The 27,040-nt window shown below is 47.6% G+C and overlaps 1 protein-coding gene across 8 annotated transcripts; it reads left to right on the plus strand.

Moving 5' to 3' along the window:
• The first annotated feature begins 258 nt into the window (after nucleotides 1–258).
• Nucleotides 259–12,078, plus strand: LOC109753883 (uncharacterized). Of its 8 annotated transcripts, XR_012205434.1 has the most exons (10): nucleotides 259–609; nucleotides 1,403–1,495; nucleotides 1,728–1,797; nucleotides 2,904–3,085; nucleotides 3,530–9,868; nucleotides 9,965–10,021; nucleotides 10,120–10,337; nucleotides 10,766–10,842; nucleotides 11,192–11,255; nucleotides 11,562–12,078. XR_012205434.1 is itself a non-coding variant. In XM_073510905.1 (8 exons), the coding sequence occupies exons 4-7, from the start codon at nucleotides 1,765–1,767 to the stop codon at nucleotides 10,774–10,776; spliced, it is 447 nt and encodes a 148-aa protein (XP_073367006.1). In that variant the 5' UTR covers nucleotides 289–609; nucleotides 1,016–1,087; nucleotides 1,403–1,495; nucleotides 1,728–1,764; the 3' UTR covers nucleotides 10,777–10,842; nucleotides 11,562–11,929. The 8 variants fall into 8 exon arrangements, 2 of the variants coding, with proteins under 2 accessions (XP_073367006.1, XP_073367007.1); XR_012205432.1 differs by lacking the exons at nucleotides 9,965–10,021; nucleotides 11,192–11,255 and adding an exon at nucleotides 1,016–1,087 and having other exon boundaries at nucleotides 291–609; nucleotides 2,901–3,085; nucleotides 3,530–3,591; nucleotides 11,562–11,929; XR_005773465.3 differs by lacking the exons at nucleotides 9,965–10,021; nucleotides 11,192–11,255 and adding an exon at nucleotides 1,016–1,087 and having other exon boundaries at nucleotides 291–609; nucleotides 3,530–3,591; nucleotides 11,562–11,929.
• Nucleotides 12,079–27,040: the final 14,962 nt, after the last annotated feature.

Genomic DNA, 27,040 nt, shown 5'->3' on the forward strand with positions numbered 1-27,040 from the left:
CCGGCGAGGACGCCGTCGTGGGTCGCCGGGACGCTCCCCCCTCCCTACCTCCCTCAGTGGGAAATGAGGGACATCGCAATGGGGGCACCGGTTTGTATGTGAGTGACACAAACACGTTCGCCATAGGGACGTTCCCAGTGAACGTGTTTATTTTTCTGACGTCACCAATTGAACTGCTTTAAGATCTGTGTTTCGATCCAACGGCTAATGGGTAAATTCGCTGGAGATGCCAAATAGCGGACGGCAGCTATATGATATGACGTGCAGACCCCACCTTCCGTCTCCTTCCTGGCGACGGATTCCACCTCCCGCCTCCGCCCCGGGTCGAACTCCGCGGGCCGCCTATACCCTACCCCTGGCCAACACGAAGCCGGCTATGAGTATCCCAAGCTCCCCTCGTCCGAAACCCCACAAGATCCCTCGAATCGAGCCACCCGACCGCGCTGTCCCGCCCGTCCCGGTGACTCCGGCGACGAATTCCTTCGGCAAACGGTGAGAGACGAAGCACCTCGTGGACTAGTTCCCCAGGAAGGACGACACGGACGGACGACATTCCAAGACGCCGCCCCCGTAACCATCTATTCCGTCGAGCTCCGCTGCCTAGCCACGGTGAGATCCGAAACCCTAGCTCCATTATAACACCACCCGTCCAATCTGACTGAAACCAATGGACCGGATCGATCCATGATACTGTATTGAGATAGCATATGTGACACGGATGATGGATCAATCCCAAATTCCCAAGTGATTTGGATTTTCATGTTCGCTACCTTGAATTGGGAGAACCTTTTCTCTGAAACCAATGGCCCGACCTCATGTGCTCCTGAAGCTAGCTGCTGTGTGTTGTGTGTACATGCTGTACATTGAATTGTTCATTGGAAAAGGCATCATACAATCTACTTGTAACGACAAAATCTCATACTATTGCACAAGTGTTGTCATTTCAAATTTTGTAAAGGCATGCGCCTTGCCATCTAATTAGTTAACTTGACTGGGAACCTTTTCTCTCCTTCAGCGATTGCCTTTTGTCCAAATACCACAGAAGTACACATTTATAAGTTTTTCGCTGACAAGTGTTCTTTGAAAGGTAAACCTTCCTTTTTTTTTCCATCTTACATGCTGTATCTGCACTGGAGCTGTCTCTTCCTTCTCCATTAAATATATGCATTTGCCAGTTTTTAGTCAGTATGTGTTAGATTAACTTATTTGTTTTTATCGTTGTATCTTGTAGCATGATCAAGTAGTGTCTGGAATAAACTGGAGTAGATTTTCCAACAAAACTGTGACGGTTTCACATGATATAAGTTCGTTAGTGTTTGGGCATAATTTCTAATGTTAAGTAAATAGTGTGTTTTTTAGTCCAAAGAAGATAATTACATTTGTTTCCTCTATTGACCTGCAGATATGTCTGGATACAAGAAGGACAAGATTGGGGAGCTACGCTTCTTATTTTCAAGCTAAATCGTGCTTTATGTGTCCAAGTGGAGCCCAAAAGGTTCTGTCAATAGACTGCCCTCATACTTCTATTACAAACACATTAGGAGTATCTATTTCGTTGTTTATTTCACGCAACCTCTTTTTTTGTACTTATGGTTCTTACTTGGTTATGAACACTTGGCTCCCATGGTAGAACATAGTTGCACATTAACTATTTAGCAACCAACCATAAGTGAAACATACCTAGCTGGATATTCTGCACCCTTTAAATTCCTTTTTACTGTTTGCAGAAAATAAGTTTGCTGTGGGAAGTGGTGCTAAGTCTGCATGCATTTGCTACTACGAACAAGAGAACAACTGGTATTTGTCGCTGCCAATTCCATTAGTCGTCTACCTGTTTTGGTTAACTTATTTTTTCAATTAGTCATGCCAAGTGCACTAATTACTGAGACTGAATGTTTTCTTCCGTTCATGCAATTATTGAAGTTGATGCGTCACTCTCAATACGTGTTCTTTAAACTGCTTCAATTTTTTTTGGCAAATTAAAAGACCTGCTTCCATTAACATCATGTGATCCGAAAAAGACCCCACCAAAGATTACATCCCTGAGAAATACAAAACGGCAAAATAAAAGGAAAATAGAAGCTACCTTTTACAGAGACGTGGCCGATGCTACCGAAGGGAATAGCCACCACGCTAGGGTTTGGACTCTGATAGATGGTCACAATTTGGTTAACAAGGCGCTGTGGGTCGATGGATGCTATGGTTCCTGTGATGGGCTGGGTTTCATGTGAATTGTCTCATAAGTGAGCCATTTGTCCTCTGGTTGCTACTGCTCCTACTGCTCTAGTCTGGGTGGTTATGTTGCTTTGCTGGGTTTAGGATGTCTAACTGAGCCATTAAGCCAGTTGCCATTGCTCTAATCATATAGGCATATAACATGATTATTAGCAATTCTCTGCTGATGTAGGTGGTCTGTGTTCATCTCTAGCCCATGTGTGTGTGTTGTGCTCATGTGAGCAGAAAATTACCAAGTGTATGTGTGTTGCAAATGTGTTTTGCACATTAGCAGATCATGTTGATGTACATGATTTTAGTTCTTATATGAACATGAGCTGATTTTCTTATCTCTGCTAAGGAATTCTTCTCGTACAAGTTTCAGTTTTTGATTGATGTTCTGCGCACTGACCGATCGTTACCCTTCTATGTGAAGAAAGAAAATCACTCATTCCTAGCTGTGTACGAGCGTATTGACAAACAAGTTGGTTATTGTCAAGGTGGCTTGCAGCCTCCTATTTGCATAGAATGCTTATTTCTTACCTCAACTAGGTCATTGTTGTTGCTGTACCTACCTCAACTAGGTCATCCCATGTTTTCTCCAAGCTCAAGTCCATGATTTCTTGTTTTGTTTTTCGATTTGGCCTCAAGATTATCTTGTTAATTCTTTTGTCCTTCTTGTGCAGCAGGATTCAATTCGGTACAACAGCATCACCGATGCAGACGACATGGGGTTCATCGTGCCAGGCACCTCAGTGTTGCTTCCATGCGACGGCGGCAGCAGCTACAGAAACAACCACGATGAACCCCTCTCCTTGCCTCCAGTGCTTGCTCTCAGCTCGTCGTGGCCATCCTGCCAAGGCTATGTCTGGTTAGGCTGCTACAGTCCACCCTTGCACAACGATGATGCTACTGTTTGTTTGTTCGTTTCTCTGCCTTGTGATTATCATGCTGCTACTAGGCTGCTTGATAGAAACTTGCTGAATAAATATATCTTTGAGTAGCAACTTACAGAATATATATAGCTCATGTTCATGTTAATTCCCATCCCACTCAAAAGTCTGAAACACTTCTTCACGCTCAACAACCAGGCAGCACATCTGAATATATATACACATATGTATGTAGTTTCCCTTGACACATGGAGCAGTCTTGTTTGTTTTGGGATGTAGTATCACCACTTAATTTGTTCCCTGCTTGCCTTCCTCAACTCATGCTGGTCTTGTTCTAGGATGCCTTCCTACTCCTGCTGGTCTTGTTCTAGGATGCCTTCCTACTCCTGCTCTCTTTTGACACTCATTTTATATCACTACAGTTGTTCATACAACATGGAGGGTCGGTAAGGACGCCGTGGATGCTGCAAGTTTGCTTGTCCCAGTATGTCTTGCTTACCCATTTAGTATGTATATCGCTTCATTCTATTAAGAAAGGCATTTTTGATAGCGTCACAATAAGTAGTCGTCTCGAGAAGAGCGGCATCAAAATAACCATAGCGGTCCATAGGCGGAAGCGGCCGAGCACCATAGTAGGTTGAGCTGGAGGCGGTGCCTTGCGAACAGAAGGAGGCATGGTAGTCGAGGGAGATGGCACATCAGAAGAATCCACAACACGTGGACGACCAATGTGGGAAAGAAGAGGACGAGGGGGTATCACTGAAAAAGCCTCAGGGAACGTGTGAGGTGAGGTAGCTTCAGGTAGCGAAGTCGCAGGTGATGACGACATGGTCGACAACAGTAATATGGGAAGGCATGGTGGGATGGGTTGACGATGACAATACATGAGTGATATATCGAGAAAATGAGAAAGAAATATCCTCAATGGGAGGATGGACGTGGATAGAAAGGATGAGACTCATCAAAAGTCACATCTCGAGAAATGTGCATCCAACGACAGATCCCAAAACTGGTAGCCCTTGTGCTCATCACTGTAATCTAAGAAGACACATTCAACAGACTGAACAGTCAGTTTGGTGTGTTCATGGGGGCAAGAAGAAAGTAGCAAACAAAAGACTCTCGAGAGAATTGTCACCCTACAGAGCAGAGGAAGGCCGATTGTTGATGAGATAGGTGGAAGTAGAAACAACCTCAACCCAAAAGTGAGCCGGAAGAGAGGCGACGATTGTCAACGCATGAGCCGCCTGAAGAAGGTGATGATGCTTGTGCTCATCAAACACCATCATTCTGAGCATGAGCACAAGGACAAGAGAATTGAGCAAGTGTGCCCTGCTCAACAAGGAATATGCGTAGCAAATGAGAAATATACTCACGAGCAGAGTCGACATGGAAGACACAGATAGGAGTTGAAAACTCGGTATGAACCATGTCGGCAAACTTTTTACCGATAGATAAGACCTCACTACAAGAAGACATAAAATATATCCATGTGTGCTGACAGAAATCATCTATAAAGATAATATATTAGCGATAGCCTCCTTTTGAGGCAAAGACCAGAGCGAACAAGATCCAAAGGATGTTGAGACACCATCTCGCTACGAGGATAAAGTAACCGAACCTGTTTACCAAACTGACAAACCTGACAGTCTAAAGACACCGCCAGAGATAGATCCAAGAAGGCCACGTTGAAACTAAGGATGAAAGACAAGAGCCACACAAGTAACGAGGACGATGATGCCACAAAGAGTCAATTGTCGAGGTAACAAAGGCGAAGTGACTTGCGTTGGTTGTGGTAGAGGGAAGGTGAAGCCAGTCAAGCTCTCGGAGGCCTTGGGAGTTGGGAATCACAAGGGCCAACACCAAGTAGAGCACCTGTGTGACGATCCTAAAACAGTTGTCAAAGTCAAGAATGACTCTACAACAAGAGTCAACAATCTAACCACCTGAAATGTGGTAGATGGCAAGTCAAGGAGCATGAGAAGAAGGAACATGACAAGACAAAGTGCTAAGAGTGCCTCGACAATTGACCAGGAGGTAAGTACCATCAGCAGTAAGAACATGAACATGATAATCTAGAGGTTTGAATGGAGGACAAACTTGAAGAATCATGAGTCATATGAAAAGATGCTTCAGTACCAAGAATCCATGGAAATGTACCTGATTGTAAAAGGTAGTCTCTGTACAAAAAGAATCATTAGCAAAACCCTGCAAAATTGTTAATGGTCAAAAGAAGCACCTAGTAGACATTTAAGTCTTGTAATCTCCAACATAGTCAGGACCTCAACTGAAGAGGGCGATGAAGAAGCACCAGGCGATGAAAAGCTAAAAGCAGTATGTGTCGAAGTCATGCAATCTCCTGTGCGGTGAAGGACACGGCTGAAGTGGTCGATGTAGAATCACCTGAAGAGGAGTGGCCACCACCACCCATGTAAGCCGCTAGAGGAGGCGGTGTTGCATGACCAATGCTAGTTGTAGAAGTCGGTGGAGGAGATGAGGTCGTAGGAACACAAGCACCAAGCATGAAGGGAAGGCACATGTGTGCGACGTAGTCGGTGGAGTGATGTGCACCAACACTACCGATGAAAGCTTTGAGTGTAGTTTGTGTTGAGCGATCGTCATCGTCTGCCGAGGTCGCGAGAGGCGTTACTATGGAGCCACGACCACAACCCAAAAAGGCACCGGGGGGAGCAATGTCATAGGTGGAGGGGCACCTAAGCATCGACGGACGACACATGTGCGAGATGGGGTTAATGTACGGAATATCATTGAACAAAAAGAGAAACTATGTCCAATGAAGTCACAATACCTATTTTTTTTGTTTTTCTACTCTTTTGTCTACAGAACTAGCTACGTCTTACGAAAGAAGAGAGCAACAGAGCATGGAAGAGCAGCGTAGAGGGCATGCGCGGTAGGGGCATGGTCCCTAGAGAAGCTAGTCGGCGGGACGGGCTGCCAGGTCTGAGGTCTGATGGTGATGTCCGGCATTGAGGTACCGCGTGTAGCAAAAGTGGGAGACGAGACCGTCGCCTGCAGCAGCGGACGTCCGGAGATTGTGGTTGGGGGCCAACCAGCTGGAGACAGCGATGAGGCACGACATTCTGGAGCAGTGGGATGTCAGCCTCCCGAAGATGGCAATGAGGCGCCAACCTTCTGGAGATGGCGGTGAGGTGTTGACCTTACATGGCAACAAGGCACGACCTCCTAAAGATACCGGAGAGGTAGCCTGCCATTGTAAGCGCGACGCAGGTGGCCACAAGGGCGAGTGTGATGGAGGCGGAGGTACCGAGCTCGGAAGTGCATGATGGGAGCAATGGCATGTGGGAATTCACAGGGGCGGGAAGGGCCTGGACGACGAAGGAGAGACAACCTCGATCTGGAGGCAGCGGAGGGACGGCGACAATCGTCGAGAAAAAAACACCGGCGTGAGTTGGGGAGGTGGGGTTGCACGTGAGCATACTAGCCTGAAAAGAAATGATTGGAAACTTAGATCGAGATCAATTCAGAGAGGAGCACGAGTTATGTGTAAGACCAAGAAAACCTAGGTTCTAATACCATTTTAGGAATATGCAACTTGTATTCCCATGTGGCCATAGGCTATACATGTACATGTGTGGTACAATATGCAGAAAACCCCTTGTATAAAGGGGAAAATACAAGGATGCACGAATAATGTATTACTCATTCTGAACACTCGAGCGCTGTGTTCCTTCCAAATGGTCTAGAATGCGAGCAACACTGCCGACTCGAGTCCGCAGTGCGCCGACAGCGAAATGGCCGCCTGACAACCAATCCACCAGTTGGGAAGGGAAACGCTGCCCCCCTCGAGGCAACACAGATGTTGAAGAGGCGAGTAATAATTTCTAGATTACCGTTGAGAAAGACCAGCCGGTGAACAAGTGTTGAGCACTCTTGGGGGCGTTGAAATAGAGGGGGCATGCCACGTGGATGTCCATACCGTGGAGCTGACGACGATCAGTACGTAGACTATTAACGATACACTAGATATGTGCCAAATGTGCGGCTCCAACCGCAATCCAAAGCCGAGCTTCATCATTGAGCCGTTGTCTCTATAGATTGTCGATAGTTGAAGACCTGAGCATTGCGTTCCTTCTAGATGGTCCAGACCACAAGCAACACTACCGGCTTGAGATACCGACTTGAAGCAGTGCAAAGGATGTCCAAGTCATGCCACTTGACGATTACACTTCTACGTCAGAGTTTAACTGTTGGGGTTTGAAACACAACCATGCATGGGGGTCCTTGGCTAATTAGGCACCATGTTATGGTAACTGAGGAGTATAATGGGATCAATCGCCCTTCACTCCATACGTGTTTGGGCTCGGATCATGGGTCTACCGGACTTGCTGCGAACAGACTCGTGGCTAGAGCAATGGCTTCCAAGATAGAAGTGTTAGATTTGGAGCTTGGGCTAAATCGTGTTGAGTATAAAGTTTGTTCGAGTGTGCGTTAAGATCAAATCGGAGAATCCCACTTTGAGGTTCTTAGGGAATGTTGAGCGAGGTAAACCGCCCCAAATGTTCCATGTGCTATACGAGAAGGTGTGTTTTTGCACAAATTGCGGTACGATTGGCCATGTTACAGAATAATGCGGGTTCATGATCCAAAGAAGTCCATTGCTCAACCTCGTGGTAGCACCATCTGTGGAAGAGGTGGCTGGCTAGTAGAGGCCAAGGTAGTCGTAGAGGGAATGACCCAACCTGATGTGTAAGGAGAACGATGATTTTGACCCTGTGAACGGAAATATGGGTGTATGCAATGTCAATGCGAACAATGTTAATTTAAGGGATTTTGGTACGAAGCCACCTCACAAAAGGTTATTGATTGTAGGTAACCCCGCGTCGGTCAAAGAACCTCCCTTGGTGTCGAGCAAAATTGGGATGAGCAACTCAGCTCAGGGTTTCTCTTTGCAAGTTCAAGTGAAGAGAAGGCAGAGGATGGTGTGGGCGTGCCGCTCCTGACAGTGTTTTCATCATTTCTCCATACCTCTCGCGCACTCGCTGTTGCCCGCTGATCTGGCTTGGTGTTCTTCTCCTGTTTGCGGGTTGCGTGCCACGTACTTGAGTCCGCATTCCACGTTCCCTTGCTAGGCGTCCCTGGCCTTGGCGACAGGTAGCGTCGTGCTCCCGGGCGTCTGCGTCCTCGCGTAAGACGGAGACGGTGCCGACTGCCTATGCTCTTGCTCCACCAGTGGTGCTGCTTGAGCTTGTGGCTATGGTGACAACCTGCATGGGAGCACATGATGTAGGAACAAGGCAGCGCACAGAGCAACTCGTAGCCAGGCAAAGGATGCCCAGCCGGACTGGCAGGCAATGGATAGTACACGGGAGGTGTGGGGGAAGGTGAGAAAATGCTATTGGGAACGGACTGCTACCGCTGTCAGGCCTTGTACCCAGAGCCGAGGGGTGAGGGGACGACGATAGGGGAAGCGAGGAAGATAGGAAGAGGGCACCGGGAGGAGTAATTCATCATTCGCCACCCTATGCCTGTGCGTCACCCATGATGGTGGACGGTTGTGGGAAGATCCAGTGTCTACACGTGGATTTGCTACACTGGATGGCATTGAGAAAGGCATTTTTGACATCTAGCTAAGAAACGTACCAGTGGCGTATAGAAGGGTGTCAAATTACCACTTGGCGATTACACTTTTACGACAGAGTTTAATTGTTTTGGGGATTGAAACACAACCGTGCATGGGGTCCTTGGCTCTTTAGGCACCATGCTGTGGTAACTGAGGAGTATAATGGGATCTGTCGCCTTTAACTCCATACGTTTTTGGGCTCGGATCATGGGTCTACCGGACTTGCTGTGCAACAGACCGGTGGCTAAAGCAATGACGTCCAAGATAGAAGTTTTAGATGTGGAGCTTGGGCTAAATGGCGTTGAGAATGAAAGTTTGTTGAGGTGCGCATCAAGACCAAACTGGAGGGTTCTTTGAAAATGTTGAGCAAGGTAAACCACCCCAAAATGTTCCATGTGCTATACGAGAAGACGTCGCGTTTTTGCGGAAATTACCATACAATTGGCCATGTTATAGAACAGTGTGGGGATGGAGTTCATGATCCCAATGTAGTTTCAGTTTGGCGATTTTATGGTGGTTCCAACCTAGATGTGGTAGCCTAGAAATGAGTTTGTCGCTCAACCTGATGGTAGCACCACCTCTGGAATAAGGAGAAAGATGACTTTGGGCCTGCGAATGGAAATACGGGTGCATGCAATGTCGATGCAAACAATGTTGATCTCAATTCTTGAATTCATGGGGGAATAGGGGGCATGCGATGCCTTCTCATTGGTGGCCATAGGATCGTGTTATTGGAGGTCTAGGATCACAACGGTGGCACCATGTGTAATTTCGTCCTGCTGAAGGGGCATTCCCGTCTTTTGCCAGCCAGCCTATATAGCCCCACATTCACAGCCGCGTTCATCTTTTCTCCACACGGTGAAACACTATCCGCCAAATCCCGCGCTCCTGCCCCCTCCTCTTCCTGTTCGGCCGCCATCGATCCTCTCTTGTGCTGCCAGCATCAGGTATCACCTCTTCGCCGCCGGCGAGGTCCAGCTCCTCTGCATCCGTGCTCGACAACACCTCCTCGACGCGCTGCTGCCTCCAGACAGTCCTTGTCCGTGACGCCGGTGTCCTTCTCCTCCACAAACCCTTGCTGCTGCTGTCCTACTTATTGTTGGTGGCCTGTCTTCCTCCTCCCCACCGGCAGTTGCGGCGAAGGCCCCCCAATGGCAAAGCGGTATGAAGAGTTCATCTTGTATTTCGTATCCTTTTCTTTTGATGATGCATATTGTTGTTGATGGTAAGGAAGGCGGCATTTTGAACGTAATTGCAGGATGATTAGCCACTAGACTCACACGGCCATGTTTATACGGACGAGTTCTGGCAGCAAGTCTTTGTTTTTGTGTGGATTAATTCATGTATAATAATGCCGAGGTGTCAGGTTACTGAACTGTGATTGATAGCTTCTTCAATTGTGATGACTTGCAGCAAACCCAGAGGCTGGGATGCACACACCCGAAGGTCACCCTCATCACCTCCTTCCCTTGCCCTGCTCCCCAATTCGACGGCAAGGTCGCAGAGTAGCAGCACCCACGACCACCCTCCTCGGTCCTCCGCATATCTCATACATGATTTATGCTTTACGTGGTATTGTATGATGTGCTATGGAAGTATAGGAATTTGTTTGCAGCCCCCTTCAGATCTAGGTAAAAAAATACAAGTTTTACTTGCAATTGTTATTGTTAGTGCTCAAGAGATTATATGATCTATTGACCCATATATATATTGCTTTTTAACTGATTACTATTTAATGAGCTTTGCATCAGCCTTAGAAGTATAGCCCAGATTTAAAAATGTGCAGCTTATGAGTTGAAGGAGATAAGCCGCAAATAACAAGGCATAGATTCAGTTGCTCAGATATTCCCCGTTGATGCAAATCCAACCTTATTAGAAACATTTGCAGTCAAAAAGTTTAGGGAAATACACAATGAGAAGTTTTAGCCTTCCTTTACTAGAAACTAATATGAAAACCTAATTTGGATGTTCTTTTCCTCTGCTGCAGTACACATGGTGTAGCCTAGCAATTATAGGGTATTCATTCCCACTGAAACTTTCTTTTTTCCTTTTCTTTCAGATATTGAATGAGTATCTGGTATGAGGAAATGGAGGTGACGTTGATCCCTAGAGGCCTAATGTATTTTTCATTTCCTGGTGAGATTACTTCTGAATCCATGGGCCTCTTCTCTTAGAGTTCTAGGTGTATGCTTTAATATATTGCTAAAACAAAAAGCGCACAGTTTCAGTCAAATGAAATTCCCTATTTGTATTTTGATATACTTATGTGCTCTTTTAAACTCTACACCGAAAAGAAAGCAGTGTGGTATGTTTTGAGATTAAAAAATTGTTGAGGAAAGGATAAAATTGTGCTATGAGGAGATTATTACTGAGGCAGTGATCCAAGCAGAAATAAGACAACAATAGAGTTTTATCATATTTTCAGTTTCAGTTCATATATGAAGAAGGCCATCCACTTTATTATTTTGACACTTCCATGCTTCAGAGTATAGATTTTGCATGTTAAAGAGATCGAGGAGATTATTTATACAAGACTGCAGAATATTTAGGTAGCTTTTCTATACCAATCGCCATGTATGTGCACTCCTCTTGGCTGTTCTTATCTTTCTTTTTTGTTGTCTTAACATTATTGGCTCAAGTTGTTTGCCTGTTGGATGGTGGAATTCCACAATTCATGTCACAGTTAAAACACCTGGAGACGGATTTGTAACTGAATGTTAGACTCAAGAGTAGATAAACCAGTTATCTGACCGCTGCAGTGGATCAATTATCATGCATATTTTATGAGCTTTTGAGAAGTGTGGCAGATATCATTAGTATGATCCAAAGCTAAATAAGTTGTTCTCTTTGTCTAGCTTCGTACTTTGGAGATGTACCCGCTTAAGGCCAAGGACCTCTTCATGACATAAGTAGACCATGTCGATGCACTATGAGTAAAACAATGAATCGTCAGAGTTATGAGATGTAATTCTGTGAAGCCCCTTTTTTATGTGAGAAATGCAACGTCTGATTTTGGAAGCTTAAACCTCATATGGAAGGGTGATTGTGATTTCCAAATGTTCTGATTTTTGTCATGGGAAATGACATGGGCTGAATTTGGCAGCTGTTTTAAGGAAGGAGGGCAATAGTGTTTCCATAGTCTTTATGATTTAGCCTTAGCTTTACACCTTTGTAATTTAACTGTCGAAGGTAAAACTATGATGGAAATTATTTTGAGTGTACTGGGATTTATGTTTCTCTCCTTGCCAAAAAACTGCATAAGTGACATGACGTATATGGTCTGGACAAATGGTTCTGATACTCCTAGGGAGGCTATAGCCTTATATTTCTGTATTGTGTTTTTGTTCAATAGAAAATATGGTTTCATGTGTACGTCATTTGTTAAATATTGGATACTCTTCCATTTTAGGGTCTTGTTTAAGTCTTTAAGTTTTCATCGATCGGAAATGGTAGATTTGGCTGGCAGTGGTACCATGGGAGCTTCCAACTTACTTAGCTCTTTTTGTGTATTGTGTTTGGCCCCCCCTCCTCCTACTCCTGTTCTCACACTTTTTTTTTTTCTGCGGTTTGCTAAGGTATGTAAGGTTGCCACTGATCGATTTGGCTTGGGGCGGGTGTAGGCTGGTACAAATCTATGTGCATGTGTAATTGCAGCCTACGTTGGTGCTCTCTGGTGATGGAGGATTGTATATTCTGTTGGTTAGTTTCCAGTTTTGCTTGCTGTGGTGATTATACATATGCTAAACAAACACACGGTCTGCCACAGGTGTAGTGCTTTCATGTGGTTGCCTTATAAATTATTTTCTTCTTCTGGCAAACCATTTCGTGCTCTGATACTGACTTTAACTCAATGTTAGGCAGATATACCATCATTAGGTTGTTAAATGAATGTGGTCGTTCTCTACCAGGATGTATCCCTTTCCCTCTTCACCCTCGGCTATTTAATTTTATTGGACAGTCTGTTAGACGACGGAATATATACAACTGACGGAGTTAGTCCCAGGATATTGCAGTAAGTGAGCTTATTTATGTCTGTAACCTCGTATTGATAAGTTAGATAGTCCTAGAAAGGATCAAGACTGTACTTAGTAGACTAGAATATTAAACCAACTCAAAACTAAACATAATGTTTTGTGGATGGATATTGCAAATACCTTTACCCCAAATTAGAATGGGAAACGATGCAGGCCGGACGACCGGCTAAGCGTTGCGCCGGTCGCGCGCGCGCCGTGCGATCGTTTGTTAATCGTGCGTCCCAAGCCACATACGTGATGGGTCCACCCACCGCCCAATTTTTCCACTTTATCATCTCAGCCGCTGCCGTCGAAGGGAGCCACGGCCATGTTTCCTCGCAAGCTGCGACCACGTCGCCTTCTACCTTTCCTTCTCCACCGTTGACCATACTCCCTTTTTTCCTGTGGTGACCAACTGGTTCATCATCTCCTCCATGAACGGCGGCGAGCTGCAACCAGCACGCGGCGGAGCTGCATCCGGCAAGTCGGTGAGGTACACCCGCGACCCCGGGATGCTACAACTGTGTTGCTAGATGTTGGAACCGCGGTGATCACGAACCGCCGGACGCTGGAACCATGGTGACCACGAACCGCCGGAATGCTGGGACCGCGGTGATCACGCCCGCGGGATGTTGCAACTGCTTTGCTGGATGCTGGGGCTGACACCTCAGGATGCTACTACTGACGACAACATTTGCTACATCCACTCGCGTTGTTACAACCCGCGACGGGGGCGACGACGGCTTTTTGCTGCATCCGTGTCGGTTTTTGCTACTACTGGAGATGCATTTTGCTACTTCCATCCCCAGCGATTTTAGCTGGAACCAGCACGTCGTCGGCGACCCTACAACGGAGACCCGATGCCCACTGAAGATGCTACGACATGCATCACTGGAGGTTGCAACCGGCCACCGTGGTTGCTACTACTGTGCCCCGCGAAGCTACACAGCCACAAGATGCTGGAGCCTGGGACAGCGGCGCCCCCGTGCTGGAATAGATGCATCCAGGGCTGCGACGACGATGGTCTCGCGCCCACGACAACGACGACCTGTTGTGGTGCGCCGCCGCAACCAGCCAAGGGCGAGCGCAAGGGGCACGAGCAGCCGGCGAGCACGGGGACGACGACGGCCTCGCGACCACGAAGACAGCAACCTGTTGTGGTGTGCCACCGCGACCAGCCGAGGGCGCCCGTGGAAGGCCGGCAAGCACGGCCAGCCGAGGACGAGCGGGGCGCTGCTCTGTCTCTCTTACGCAATCGTTGCGTATTCGCGAAAAAATGTTCCGTGTCGTGGAGCAGGTCTGAGGTAGAACAAAGAATAGTCAAATCTAACGGTTGAAGAAAGGTAGATCCTGTGGCTGTGGGATGCGACCGGCCCAGTGTTTAGGCCGGCATGCCGGCGCCTAACACTGCCCAATTAGAATTCCTTAATCTTGGTGCAACATTAATTTCTCGGACTAACTAGAGAATTCTCCTATCCGGACACGACAATAATCTAACTAGCTAACCTGGTTGGATCATCTCGGGTTCTATCAGCTCAGCATGAAGGGAGGCTATGGAGATGGTGCGAATCAAAGGAAATCTTCCGCTTGCGAGCGGCGTTCAGTGTCCTAACTTTCTGGTGAGTTCAACATGTTTAGTTATATTGACCTTCCTTTAGTTGTTTACTGATGCTCTTAACATGCATGGTGTAATGGAAAACTATGCATGCAAAATTATCTAGGACGCCAATAACTGACTGCCGTCAGCCGAGGGGCGCAACTCCAGCCCCCAGTGAACGTTTTGGTCCGATGCATACACTCCCCCTGAGCGAACTTTTTTGACTCATGGGCCTTTTTGTGGTGCTCTCAGACCCAATGCTAATATTTATTTTGGAAAAAACAAATTGTCACATGGCAAACATACATCTAAAAAATCATAAAAATGCCTTAAAAAACAAAAAAGCAAGGCCATACAAAAACATAAATTTGGCATGCAATATAGCATCAAATTTGCCAAATCTCTAGAAAAAACACATACAAAATTGCCATGTGAAAAAGAAACAATATGAGTAATTTGCAAAAAACGAGCCATGTTTTGGGGACAAGAAAAAATGTGACATTTTCCCATGAAAATATATGAAACACTATTAAATTTTTTTAAAAATACCATGTGACAAAAAGGATACAATTACAAAATTGCCATGATTTGGAGGAAAAAAATTTGTTGATTACATGGCAACAAGTTTAAAAGATTATTGCCATGACAAAAGAAAACTACCATGTACTAAAAAAGTAAAAAAATGTCATATGACATAAATTGAAATTGCCATGGTATAAAAATGATAAGAAATGTCATGGTCTAAAATAATGCCATGTTGCATCATATATATGATATAGCATGTCACAAATTTGAAATGGTGCACAAATAAATGCCATGCTACAGTAAACTACCATGGCCTAACTAAAATCGACATGGTCTGAATAGCAGAAGTACCATGGCCTAACGAAAAAATCGTTGGTCTAAAATTTTCTTTTGCGCCACTTGCCAAAAAAAATAACATGGTAAAAAATATTTTTCCAATGGTGTTACTAATGAAATTGCCATGATCTGAAGAATATTTTTTTCCATGGTACATAACTTGAAACTTCCATAATCTAATTTTAAAAATGCCATCCTCTAACTAATTTTTTTTGTCAGGGTACCTAAGATAAAACTACCATGTTATGTACATTACTTGAAATTGGCATGGTTTAACTTTTTTAAAATGGCATCCTCCAACTAAAAAAACTTCCATGGCACCCAGGTTCCAAAAATACATAGAAATTTTTCTAGTGTATTACTCACATGTAAAGTGTCAGGACATAATAACTTGTGTGGAATTGTTGGCAAAAAGGCAGAACTGCAAGGACAAACTATGTGACTAGTAAGATTAATATAGTATCCATTTTGTTTTTATTCGTTCCGAATACCATGAAAGTCATTTTGTCGCGAAACTTACATGTGAGTAATACAGTAGAGAATGCTTGTTGCGACAAAAGTTTCACCTTTTTTATATTTTTACTATAAAAAAATCAATTTGGGTGTATCTAGAGCTAGGTTCCTAGTATGAGCCAGAAAACAGTTTATGTTGTTATGAGGATTATCTACATAATTTTCATGAGAAGCAAAGTGCCATGGGAACATTTAGAACATTATTGCAAAAAATTGCCATGTGAAACATTTCAGAAAAACACTCATACTACCCCCGCCCCCCCCCCCCCCCCCCCCACAACCACCAAGAACAGAAATATATATATATATATATATATATATATATATATATATATATATATATATATATATATATATATATACACACACACACACACTTTGACATGTGAAAAAAAATCAGAAAAAGTGCCATGAAAAAAAGTTGCCATGATCAAAGCATAATTTTGCCATGGTTACATGAATTGAAAATTGCCACGACCTAATTTTGAAAAAAATTCATCCTCTTAACTAGTAAAATGCCATGGTACCTCAAATAAAACTACCATGTTCTGAATAGTAAAAATGCCATGATCCGATTACTAAAAATGCACATGAGTCAAACACTTATATGATATTTTGTGGTGAGTTGGCATGGCCCTATATTTTGAGTTTCAATTGCAACATATCACTTACAAAAAAATAAATCATGTGACCACAATAAAAAATCTATAAAAATGCCATCATACTATAACAAACATATCACTTATACTATATAAACAATTCTACAAATTTCCATGGGGATAAAAAATGCCATGCCAACGAGTGCCATGGGGATAAAAAAATGCCATGTCATGTTAGCAATACAAGCAACAATTGCCATGGCAAAATTTGTTGATATTTGTTCTAAGTTAGAGAAAATTTGGTAGAACAATTGCAATGATCTATAAAAAGAAGGGGGTTTTATCATTTATGCCACTGGTTGTCACTCACTACTTAGTTTTGCCACTAGGAATTTCAACTGCTCAAAAATGCCATCCCTTCGTTAGGTGCATGCTCAAAAATGCCACTCGACACCATGATTGTCAGCTCAAATCTAGTTTGCCATGTCATAATGACCAAAATAACTATAGAGCAACATGTCAGCTCTCCCTCTATCTCACTACAATAAAGTGTGGGTCCAACTTGATCCCAACCACGTTTTTATTTTCTTTTAAATTATTCGCTTGCTTACTCCAAACAAGTGAGGTTCACACTTATTATTGTGAGATAGAGAGAGCTGACATGTGGGTATAGGGTTATTTTTGTCATATAACATGGTCAACGAGTTTGACCTGACAATAACGATGTCTGATGGCATTTCTGAGCAAATATCTAATGGAACAATGGCATTTTTGAGATATCTAATAGCATTTTTGAGAAAATATCTCACGGAGCGATGGCATTTTTGAGCAGTTGTAATTTCTAATGAGAAAACTGAGTAGTGGGATACAACTAGTAACATAAATGATAAAAACCCAAAGAAGAAAGGTAAATTTAGAGAGGCGAATGACCTCATAATTCCAGCAAGAACAGCGAACAAACTGAAATTATTCTAAAGAAAAAAACAGTTGATATGCTAACCAATTGAATTGATGATCTCAATGGCACAATGCAAACTTTAAATTTCACCAGTTACCTGAGGATTCAACCTACCCTGCACTAAAAAAGAGGATAATGCATTTGAGCTGTAAAGTACAGCACCACAAGAATTCAACAAGTACATGATCTTTCCTCAGAGAGCAAATGGAGACTGCACTGCAGTACGGGATGAAGAAGAAATTATAAAGGTAGGGGGAAACTAGTAGGTGTGCATGCGAAAAGTCCATTCTGCACCCGAGCTCATATGCTCCCGCATGAACAGTAAAATCGAAAAAATTCAAAAATTTCCAAATTTTTTTGAGAGAAACATTGACAAAAGTTCTAAGTGCCTGCAAAAATTCATCATGAAATCACATTCCTGTAAGGTGTGGCAAAAAAAACAAATTCAGTGCTTCAAAATGCGTTTGAAAGTAGCTTTTTCAGAGTACTGTTTTTGTTTTTTTTGCCACGCCTTCTAGGAATGTGATTTCATGACGAATTTTTGCAGTCACTTAGAACTTTTGTCAATGTTTCTCTCAAAAAAAATTTGGAATTTTTAAAATTTTTTTCGATTTTTTTTCGATTTTACTGTTCACCCGAGCTCATTTGAGCTCGGGTGCAGATTAGCCGCGTCCGTGTGCATGTACTAACTGCTCGATGGGTCCACTGGCGTATGTTACTTTCAACTACTGTTCTCTGCTGACTGTTGCAGAATTACAAGAACATTTTGAGCTCTTGATATGTAGTCTAGTTCTCTGGTTCAGTGACCAGTTACACACACCTCCATTAATATGACCACTTGAAATAGCTTTGTTTCATAGCACGATCCAACAACACACGCATTCTTTAAACATGGTAATATCTTACGTGTACAACAACTGCCCTGCAAGGCAAAAAGGTGTACAAAATCTAGAGAACTTATGCAGAAACAGCAACCACAAACCATGTCACAAATACGGGGGTTGCTAACCACCGAACGTTATGTATTTTAGCATTAAATTCGAATGTTTTAATTCACTTGCATGCATGCAGATACTACCCTTTAGCTTCGTGTTATTTACCTTTCCTCCATGTGTGTCCACCAGAAATTAGAAACTTCTAATTAGATGCATGCAAAAACAAACAAAGTTGATGATGGCAGGAGATTATTTTTAAAACTGAACTGTCGGCCGAACTAAAAAACTGTTTTCACATAAAAGATTCGCCGCGACGAGGCATTCGAAACTAGATCCCATGTTGATATGTTCCGATGATTTTTTTTGGATAAAAAAGTTAACATGCCTGTGCGCGCAAGTTATCATGTTGTTTACACATAAATTATCAGGGCATAAAAATATTTTTTTCAGTGATAGAAATAGCTCATCCAACCTTCTCTTCACATGCACACGTGTGCATGTATTAGAGAAAAAAAATAGTGTCATCCTAGATTTTTCCTAGTTGAAAATTTTAAAATATTTTATAGCTTAAATCGTTGGCCCGATCGAAAAAATCGTTTTCACATAAAAAATCCATCACAATGAGACCTGCGAAACTAGATCCGATGTTGATATGTTCTGACAACTTTTTTCAGGCAAATAGATAACAAGCTTGGGCTAAGTAAGTTATCAGCTCTCATATGTATATTATCATGCTATTTACACATGAGTTGTCATAGTATGTTTTTAACAACTTTTCTTTCTGGAATAAAGTTACTGCGGTGTTTGTGTATATGGTGCATATAGTACCATGATATTTACAAGGAAGTTATCGCGGGGGGGGGGGGGGGGTATGTTTTTAAACAACCCCACCCCCTGGTTAAAGTTACCATGGTGTTTGTGCGTGAGTTATCAACTTTGATGTGAGTATATTACCATGCTATTTATATATAATTTATCATGAGTATGTTTTGAACAATTTTTGCCTCGGAAAAAGTTACCATGATGTTTGTGCGTAAGTCAGGTCTGCGATTCGTATATTACCATGCTATCTACACAGAAGTTACCAGGGCATGTTTTCAACAATTTTTTCCCCATCTTATAAAGTTACCATGATGTTTGCACCTGAGTTATCAGGTCTACGGTGCATATATTACCATGCTTTTTCCACATAAGTTGCCAGGGGTACGGTTTCAGCAACTATTTTTCCTCCAGGTCAAAGTTACCGCGTGTTTGTGCGTACGTTACCACATCTATGGTGTGTATATTACCATGCTATTTTCACAGAAGTTATCGGGGTATGGTTTCAACAACTATTTTTCTCCGGGTCAAAGTTACTGCGGTGTTTATGCGTAAGTTACCAAGCCCGATGTGTGTATACTATCATGCCATTTAGGCAGAAGTTACCAGGGTACGTTTCCCACAACTTTTTCACACGGTTCAAAAAGTAAACACAACGTTTTTATGTGAGTTATCAACTCTATGGTGCAAACATTAGCATGTTATTTACATAGAAGTTGTCGGAGGATATTTTCTTCTATCAGGTCAAAGTTATCACGGTGTTTGTGCATGAGCTATCAGGTCTGTGGTGGGTAAATTAGCATGCTATTTACACTTTAGACAATAACTGTCGAGGGTGTATTATACCACATGTATCCCGATATATACAGAAATAATCATGTTGATAACTATACTGTAACTTTTTTGTTCTTTCATTACATCAAATAGCCAGTGAGCCATCGACCGAGCGATGTGAAACCTGCTTGACAGAAAATCAAAACAAACTAGTAATGAAATGTGGAACGTGCAGGGCATAAGAAAACCAAAAAAAGACCGGGTAGGGAGGAGTGGATTGAGTGACGCGAATCATACAATAAGCCAGTGCTCTGTCCCAAAAAACACATACATGTTAGCCAGTGTCGGGGGTTGGGTGCGACATATGCCAAGGGATGGCTTATCATGGTGGGAACGAGTAAAACGTCGCCGGTGCCCGGAAGCGGGATGAGGCGTAGACACGAACGCCGGCGTACTTTACCCAGGTTCGGGGCTCTCCTAGGAGATAACACCCCTAGTCCTGCTCTGCGGGGTCTCCGCATGATCACTAAGGCACTAGTGAGTACAATGGTGCTCCTTGAGCTGTATGCTAGAGGTAGAAGAAAGCAGGGCTAGCTCTCTCCTCTCCCTATGTATGTGTCTAGTTCTAACAGGTTGGGAACCCTTTGCATGGGTGCCCTAGGGGGTTTATATGGGCCTACCCTCCAGGGGTATAATGGTAATCTGGCCTGGTGTAGGACCCGACTGTAAGCGTCTCTGGTCACCGGCTTCTCCGCCGATCGCTGGGGCCCGCCGCCTGTTCTGGTACGGAGCCGATAGGCCGCCTCCGCCGCTTGCGGGTCTGGCCAGCTGCTTGTTACCGTAGCCGTAATGCTAATGACGCATGCTCGGTCAGGGGGGGGGGAGGGCGTGGCTACAGTCCCGTCGTCTGGTGGGAGATCACTGTAGCCACACCGTGTCTCATCTGGTTAATGGCGCCCGGACTCCGAGGGAAGAGCGAGCCGCCTTCTAGAAGCCGGCCTCCCTCGGGTCCGACTGGCCATGCTCTGCCGCCCTCCGGGCTCTCGCTGCTGGTAGGGCCCGCCGCCTGCAGGCCGTCGTGGGAGCGAGGCTCTGCCTGACAGGGGTGACGTCAAGGGTGGAGCCGTAACAGTGTGCAGAGATCTTCGCCTGTACGGGGCACTGTGGCCGCACCGTGCCCTGGATATGGGGGTGATGGGCTGTACTGTAGCCACATCCTGTCTTGTCTTCTTAATGGGGGCGCAGACTTTGAGGGCGTCGCGAGCCGCTTGCTAGGAGCCGGCCTCTCTGGAGGCCGCCTGCTAGGAGTCGACCCATCTTGGTGCCGTCTTCTGGTGCTTGGCCGTCTTCTGGTAGCCGGCCGCTTGAGCCAGCCGGTCGCCAGAAGGCGGCGCTTCATTCTGGATGCTTGGGGGGCACAGCCGGCCCAATGTCTTGAAATGCTCAGGGACTCGGGTTAGGCTACCCGTGGCCCATTACTCCAACAGTAGTCCGCGAAGCTTGTGAGGCGTCGCGGCTGATTAGTCGAGAAGCCTCAGCAGCTTCCTCCTTCGAGTGCTCTTGCTGAATGCTTTGTCCGTCTCCTGGCGTGCCGTCTGCTCGGAGTCGGCCGTGACCAGGCGGCTTCGTCTGATAATTTGAAACGCCAAGGCGGGAACCTGGTGGCGTGCTTGCTAAGCCTCTAGGCCCGCCGCCCGCTGTAAGCACGCCACGCGGCACCAGCCAGTCGGGCCGGCCTGCCAGCCCACGCGCGCGATGGGACGCGACAGCAGGCTGGGCCCGCCACTACCGGGCCTCGGCGCGCGGGCGGATCCGCCGCGGCCGAGGCAGACGGTTGTGATTCCGTGCGGAGTTACTGCGCGCAGTAACTCGCGCAATAATCTCGGGGTCGTGGGGTCGTGGGCGCAGTTAATCCCACGATCCCACGCCCCGCCCCCTCAGCTTCGTAGCCCAGGGGCTATAAGTAGGGGGAGGAGGGGGAGCGGCAGAGCACGCGCGCCCTCCTCTTCCTTTGCCATTTTCATCTTTCTCCTCTCCTTGCTGCCGCCACACCTCCGCGCTCCGCCGAGGCACCGCCGCAACTCGTCGCCGAGGCGCCGCCACAGCTCGCCGCCGTCGGTCTCCTTCGCCCCAAGTTTCTTGCTCTGTTGCAGCCTTTGCCTCTGCCCCCATGGCACACGAGAAGGGAGGAGACTGGGATGGCTCGGTCGTGATCGACGACCATCTCGCCTTCCTCCGCGCCACACGACGGCTGCCCGACGCGAGCTTTGTCAAGGTGCGCGTGCCGCCGGAGAAGGAGATCTCGCCACCGCAAGGAGGCGAGCGGGTTATCCGCTCGCACTTTCTCCGCGGCTTCGGCCTGCCGGCGAGCGGATTCTTCCGTTCCTCCACGACTTCTACCATCTTCAGCCGCATCATCTGACGCCCAACACCCTGACGCTGCTGTCCGCCTTCGTCACGATGTGCGAGGGCTATCTCGGCATCCTCCCCACCATCGAGTTGTGGGGAGCATTCTTCTACACCAAACTGGGCACCTCCGCCAGGGAGAAGGCGGCCCAGTGCGGTGCCTTCGTCGCGGTGCGCCGTCCGTCGGTGAAGAACGCCTTCCCCGCCATCAAGCTGTCACAGTCGGTCAAACTGTGGCAGAAATCATATTTTTATGTGGAGAACGTCGATCCGGCGATTGACTTCATCAACTTGCCGCCCTACGAAGCCGGCACTCCGGCCGAGCCTCGGGCCAACTGGGGCTACAAGCCGAAGCCCGTGTCGGCCGACGCCACCGCTGCCATCAACCGGCTCCGGGTGCTGACAGACGCGGGAGGCCTCAAGGCGTCCGACCTGCTGGTCGCCTTCGTCGAGCGCCGGGTTCTCCCGCTCCAAGGCCGGCCTCATCTGATCTGTCGGATGAGCGGGCACCGCGACCCGAGCCGGATGTGCACGAGGGACATGCCGACTGCCGAGGTTGCCCGAATGGTGAACGAGATCTCCGACCTCAAGCTGTTGGAAGGGTCTTGGCGGTTCGGCAAGCGGCCATACTCCCGCGCCAATCCGCCGCCTGCCGTAAGTTCCTCAACTCTTTTCTTTTTAGTACTTGTCTTGGTCTTGATCTTGGTTTTGAATAGTCGGTCCTTTGAACGCAGATCTATATGTCTCCGGCGACGGCCGCCATCGTGGGGCCGGGTGGAGGCTACCAGCCGGACCGGGAGGTGAGTGATGTGGACGACCCCGACTTAGGGGCGGCCGCCCTAGAGGATGACGCCATAGGCGGCGACGACGGAGCAGGCGGCTCCGAAGAAGGAGGCGGCGTTGAGACCTGGCCCGATGATGATGATGAAGAGGACGAGCCGCGCCATGTGCGAGGCGCCGGCAAGGCGGACGTGGGCCCTTCCGCCGAGCCGGCTGCTAGAGGCGGCACGCGCAAGCGCAAACAAGGCGTCGTCTTGTTTGGCAGCACGCCGAAGAAGACCAAGAACCCGACCGCCGGGACTAAGCGGAAGGAGGCCGCCGCGAAGGCGACCAAGTTCCAGAAGCTTTCGAAGGTGCCTCCTATGGTGTCGGCGTAAGTGTCTTTTCCTTGTGCTTTCTTTTCTTGTTGGCTCCGTCTGAACTTTCTTGCTTTATTTTTCTTAACTTAGGGTCCCGCTCTCTCTTGAGAAGTCGGCCGCCGCCTTCGTCATTCGGTCGGCGGAAACCACTACCACCACTCGGCGAATCGACCCTGCAGCCGACCTCCGGGAGGCGCAAGAACGAAACGCGCGGGAGGCGCGCGAGGAGCAGGAAGCCGCCCGCAGGGAGAAGGCGGAGGCGGACAAGGCGGAGGCCGCCGCGTTGAAGAAGATGGCGGAGGCTGAGGCCGATGACGCGGCGAAGAAGCTGGCTAAAGAAGCCGCGCACCATTAGGCGCCGCTATTCGTCATGCCCTTGAACTCCGTGCCGCCACCACCAGAGTTCACGACACCGACTGGGGGAGCCGGCGAGGAGCATTCGGTCATGAAGAGGGAATGCGGTGATGTCGTCATGCCAGAGGTAGTTGTGCCTCCGCCACCGCCGTCTGGAGGAGCGCGGGAAAAACAGCCGGCTGCCCCGCTGGTGCCGCCAGCCGGAAACGAGGTGGTGACGGGCCCGACTTTTGAGGCCCGCACACCATCGCGCCTCTGAGGCGCGAAGGCGACTTTGGCGCCACGACCGCTGGAAGCCGGCGCTGCGAGCTCGTCAGCCCCGAATGCCGAAGCAACCAGCGCCGCGCCCACTAAATGGGTGCGTGGAGGCGGGACGGGCGCCTTAAACCAGGCGATCCTAGACATCCAGGCCAAACTCCGAGCTGAGGCCACTGCTCTTCAGCAGTGCAACAGTGCGTTCTTGGATTCGCGAGCGGCCATTCGGGTATGTTTCTTGCTTCTTTGTCTTTGATTCTTGTATTTCTCTGTGGGGGCGCGCCAGCGCACCCACTGGGTGTAGCCCCCGAGTTTCAGGCCGGCTGCTGAGTAGGCGGCTCCGAACTTTAATTGGCAAGCTCTGAGTGCTAACTTTATCTGATATCTTCATTGTAGGATTATCATAACCTTCACGCGGCCAGCTTTAACTCCAACGTCCGAGATCTGGACCAACGGACCGCCGACTTATCGGAAAGCCGGAGTAAGTCTTCGTTTTCTTTCTCAGCGGGGGCGCACCAGCGCACCCGCAGGCTGTAGCCCCCGAGATTCCGGCCGACTGCTGAGCAGTCAGGCCGGATCTCCCCGGCAACTGCACTTCCTATTTGTTGATGGTTGACGTTTTTTCCTTTCTCTATTCTTGCAGAGGCCAACGCTGCCTTGCGGCAGCAGCTAGGCGAAGCCAACACCGCGCTGCGCGCCAAGGAAGCAGAGTGCAACGAGCTGGCCCAGGAGCGTGACCGACTGGCCAAGCAACTGACGGAACAGGCGGAGCTTCTCCAGAAGGCCCAGAAGGAGGCGGAGGTGAAAGAGTCCAATCTCCTCGCCGAGTTCGAGACCGAACGCTCCACCTGGACCGACAAGGAGGCATTGTTGAAATCCGGTTTCAGCAGGATTGAAGACATAGTTGATGGTAAGCTTCCTTCTTTTTCTTTCTTTGAGCTGCCGGCTACCGATCGAGCCGGCTTCTAGCTTGTGACTTCTGATTTCTTTGCTTTCTGTTTGAGCAGACTTCTTTCCTGGGCACTCCGACACTGCCAACCAGGCTACTGAGGCTTATCGTGAAGAACGGAGGGCGGAAGGCGTGCAGATTGCCGCCGACGCCCCCAGACCCTTAGCGAACAGCTTCTCAGCATCCAGGCCCGCCTCCGGCCGGCTCATCGGATGCTGTGCCGTCTTCAGCGTGTCGGGGCCCAAGCGATCTCCGCCCTTTGGCCAGACATGCCGGCTCCACGCACTCCTAGTCGGACTGCCGACTGGCTGGAGGTGGCGGCTGGCCGACTCGAGGCTTGGAAGGGTTCCTTAGCCCGAGCTGGAGTGCGTCGGGCCTTGGAGTTCGCCAAGGCGTGGTATCCTGGGCTAAATCTAGCCCAGTTGACCACGTTTCGGCAGGAGGCCCAGGAGGAGCTGGTGGCGGTGGAGCGCGATCTTGTCAGATGGGCAGCGGCGATCGCCGAGTACACCAACACCAGCGTCTTCGTTCCTGAGTTGACCGAGAACGGTGCCGAGGCGCCCCCGGAGTGGTTCGGGCTGAACCTGGAGGACGACGAAGACTCGGCCGAGATGATCGACTCCAGCGACGAGGGAGAAGACGAGGAGGACGAGGAAGGCGGAGAAGATGCGCCAGAGGTTGGAGCGGACAGCCAGCCTCAGCTTGACCGCGCCTCGTGTTGGGGAACGTAGTAATTTCAAAAAAATTCCTACGCACACGCAAGATCATGGTGATGCATAGCAACGAGAGGGGAGAGTGTTGTCCACGTACCCTCGTAGACCGAAAGCGGAAGCGTTATGACAACGCAGTTGATGTAGTCGTACGTCTTCACGATCCGACCGATCCAAGTACCGAACGCACGTCACCTCCGAGTTCAGCACACGTTCAGCTCGATGACGTCCCACGAACTCCGATCCAGCAGAGCTTTGCGGGAGAGTTCCGTCAGCACGACGGCGTGATGACGGTGATGATGTTGCTACCGACGCAGGGCTTCGCCTAAGCACCGCTACGATATGACCAAGGTGGATTATGGTGGAGAGGGGCACCGCACATGGCTAAAAGATCAATTGATCAACTTGTGTGTCTATGGGGTGCCCCCTGGCCACGTATATAAAGGATGGAGGGAGGAGGAGGCTGGCCCTCACAGGGCGCGCCCAAGTGTGGAGTCCTACTAGGACTCCCTAGTCCTAGTAGGATTCCTCCTCCCACATGGAATAGGAAAAAGGGAAGGGAGAAGGAGAAGGAAGGAAGGGGGCGCCCCCCTCCCTAGTCCAATTCGGACTAGTCCATGGGGAGGGGTGCGGCCACCCTTTAAGGCCTTTCTCTCCTTTCCCGAATGGCCCATTAAGGCCAAATACGAATTCCCGTAACTCTCCGGTACTCCGAAAAATACCCGAATCATTCGGAACCTTTCCGATGTCCGAATATAGTCGTCCAATATATTGACCTTTACGTCTCGACCATTTCGAGACTCCTCGTCATGTACCCGATCTCATCCGGGACTCCGAACTACCTTCGGTACATCAAAACACATAAACTCATAATACAACTCGTCATCGAACGTTAAGCGTGCGGACCCTACGGGTTCGAGAAATATGTAGACATGACCGAGACACGTCTCCGGTCAATAACCAATAGCGGAACCTGGATGCTCATATTGGCTCCTAGATATTCTACGAAGATCTTTATCGGTCAAACCGCATAACAACATACGTTGTTCCCTTTGTCATCGGTATGTTACTTGCCCGAGATTCGTTCGTCGGTATCACCATACCTAGTTCAATCTCGTTATCGGCAAGTCTCTTTACTCATTCCATAATGCATCATCTCGTAACTAACTCATTAGTTACAATGCTTGTAAGGCTTATAGTGATGTGCATTACCGAGTGGGCCCAGAGATACCTCTCCGACAATCGGAGTGACAAATCCTAATCTCGAAATACGCCAACCCAACAAGTACCTTTGGAGACACCTGTAGAGCACCTTTATAATCACCCAGTTACGTTGTGACATTTGGTAGCACACAAAGTGTTCCTCCGGTAAACGGGAGTTGCATAATCTCATAGTAGGAACATGTATAAGTCATGAAGAAAGCAATAGTAGAATACTAAACGATCAAGTGC

Source organism: Aegilops tauschii, chromosome 3, assembly GCF_002575655.3.
Source record: "Aegilops tauschii subsp. strangulata cultivar AL8/78 chromosome 3, Aet v6.0, whole genome shotgun sequence".
Taxonomy (NCBI): domain Eukaryota; kingdom Viridiplantae; phylum Streptophyta; class Magnoliopsida; order Poales; family Poaceae; genus Aegilops; species Aegilops tauschii.

What these genes read in the sequence shown, in the direction of transcription:
- LOC109753883 (XM_073510905.1), top strand. Translation starts at nt 1,765, where the DNA reads ATGCATTTGCTACTACGAACAAGAGAACAACTG. An exon ending in TACGAACAAGAGAACAACTG is followed by an intron (nt 1,798 to 2,900) that starts GTATTTGTCGCT and finishes CTTCTTGTGCAG; the next exon opens with CAGGATTCAATTCGGTACAA. An exon ending in TCCTGCCAAGGCTATGTCTG is followed by an intron (nt 3,086 to 10,119) that starts GTTAGGCTGCTA and finishes GATGACTTGCAG; the next exon opens with CAAACCCAGAGGCTGGGATG.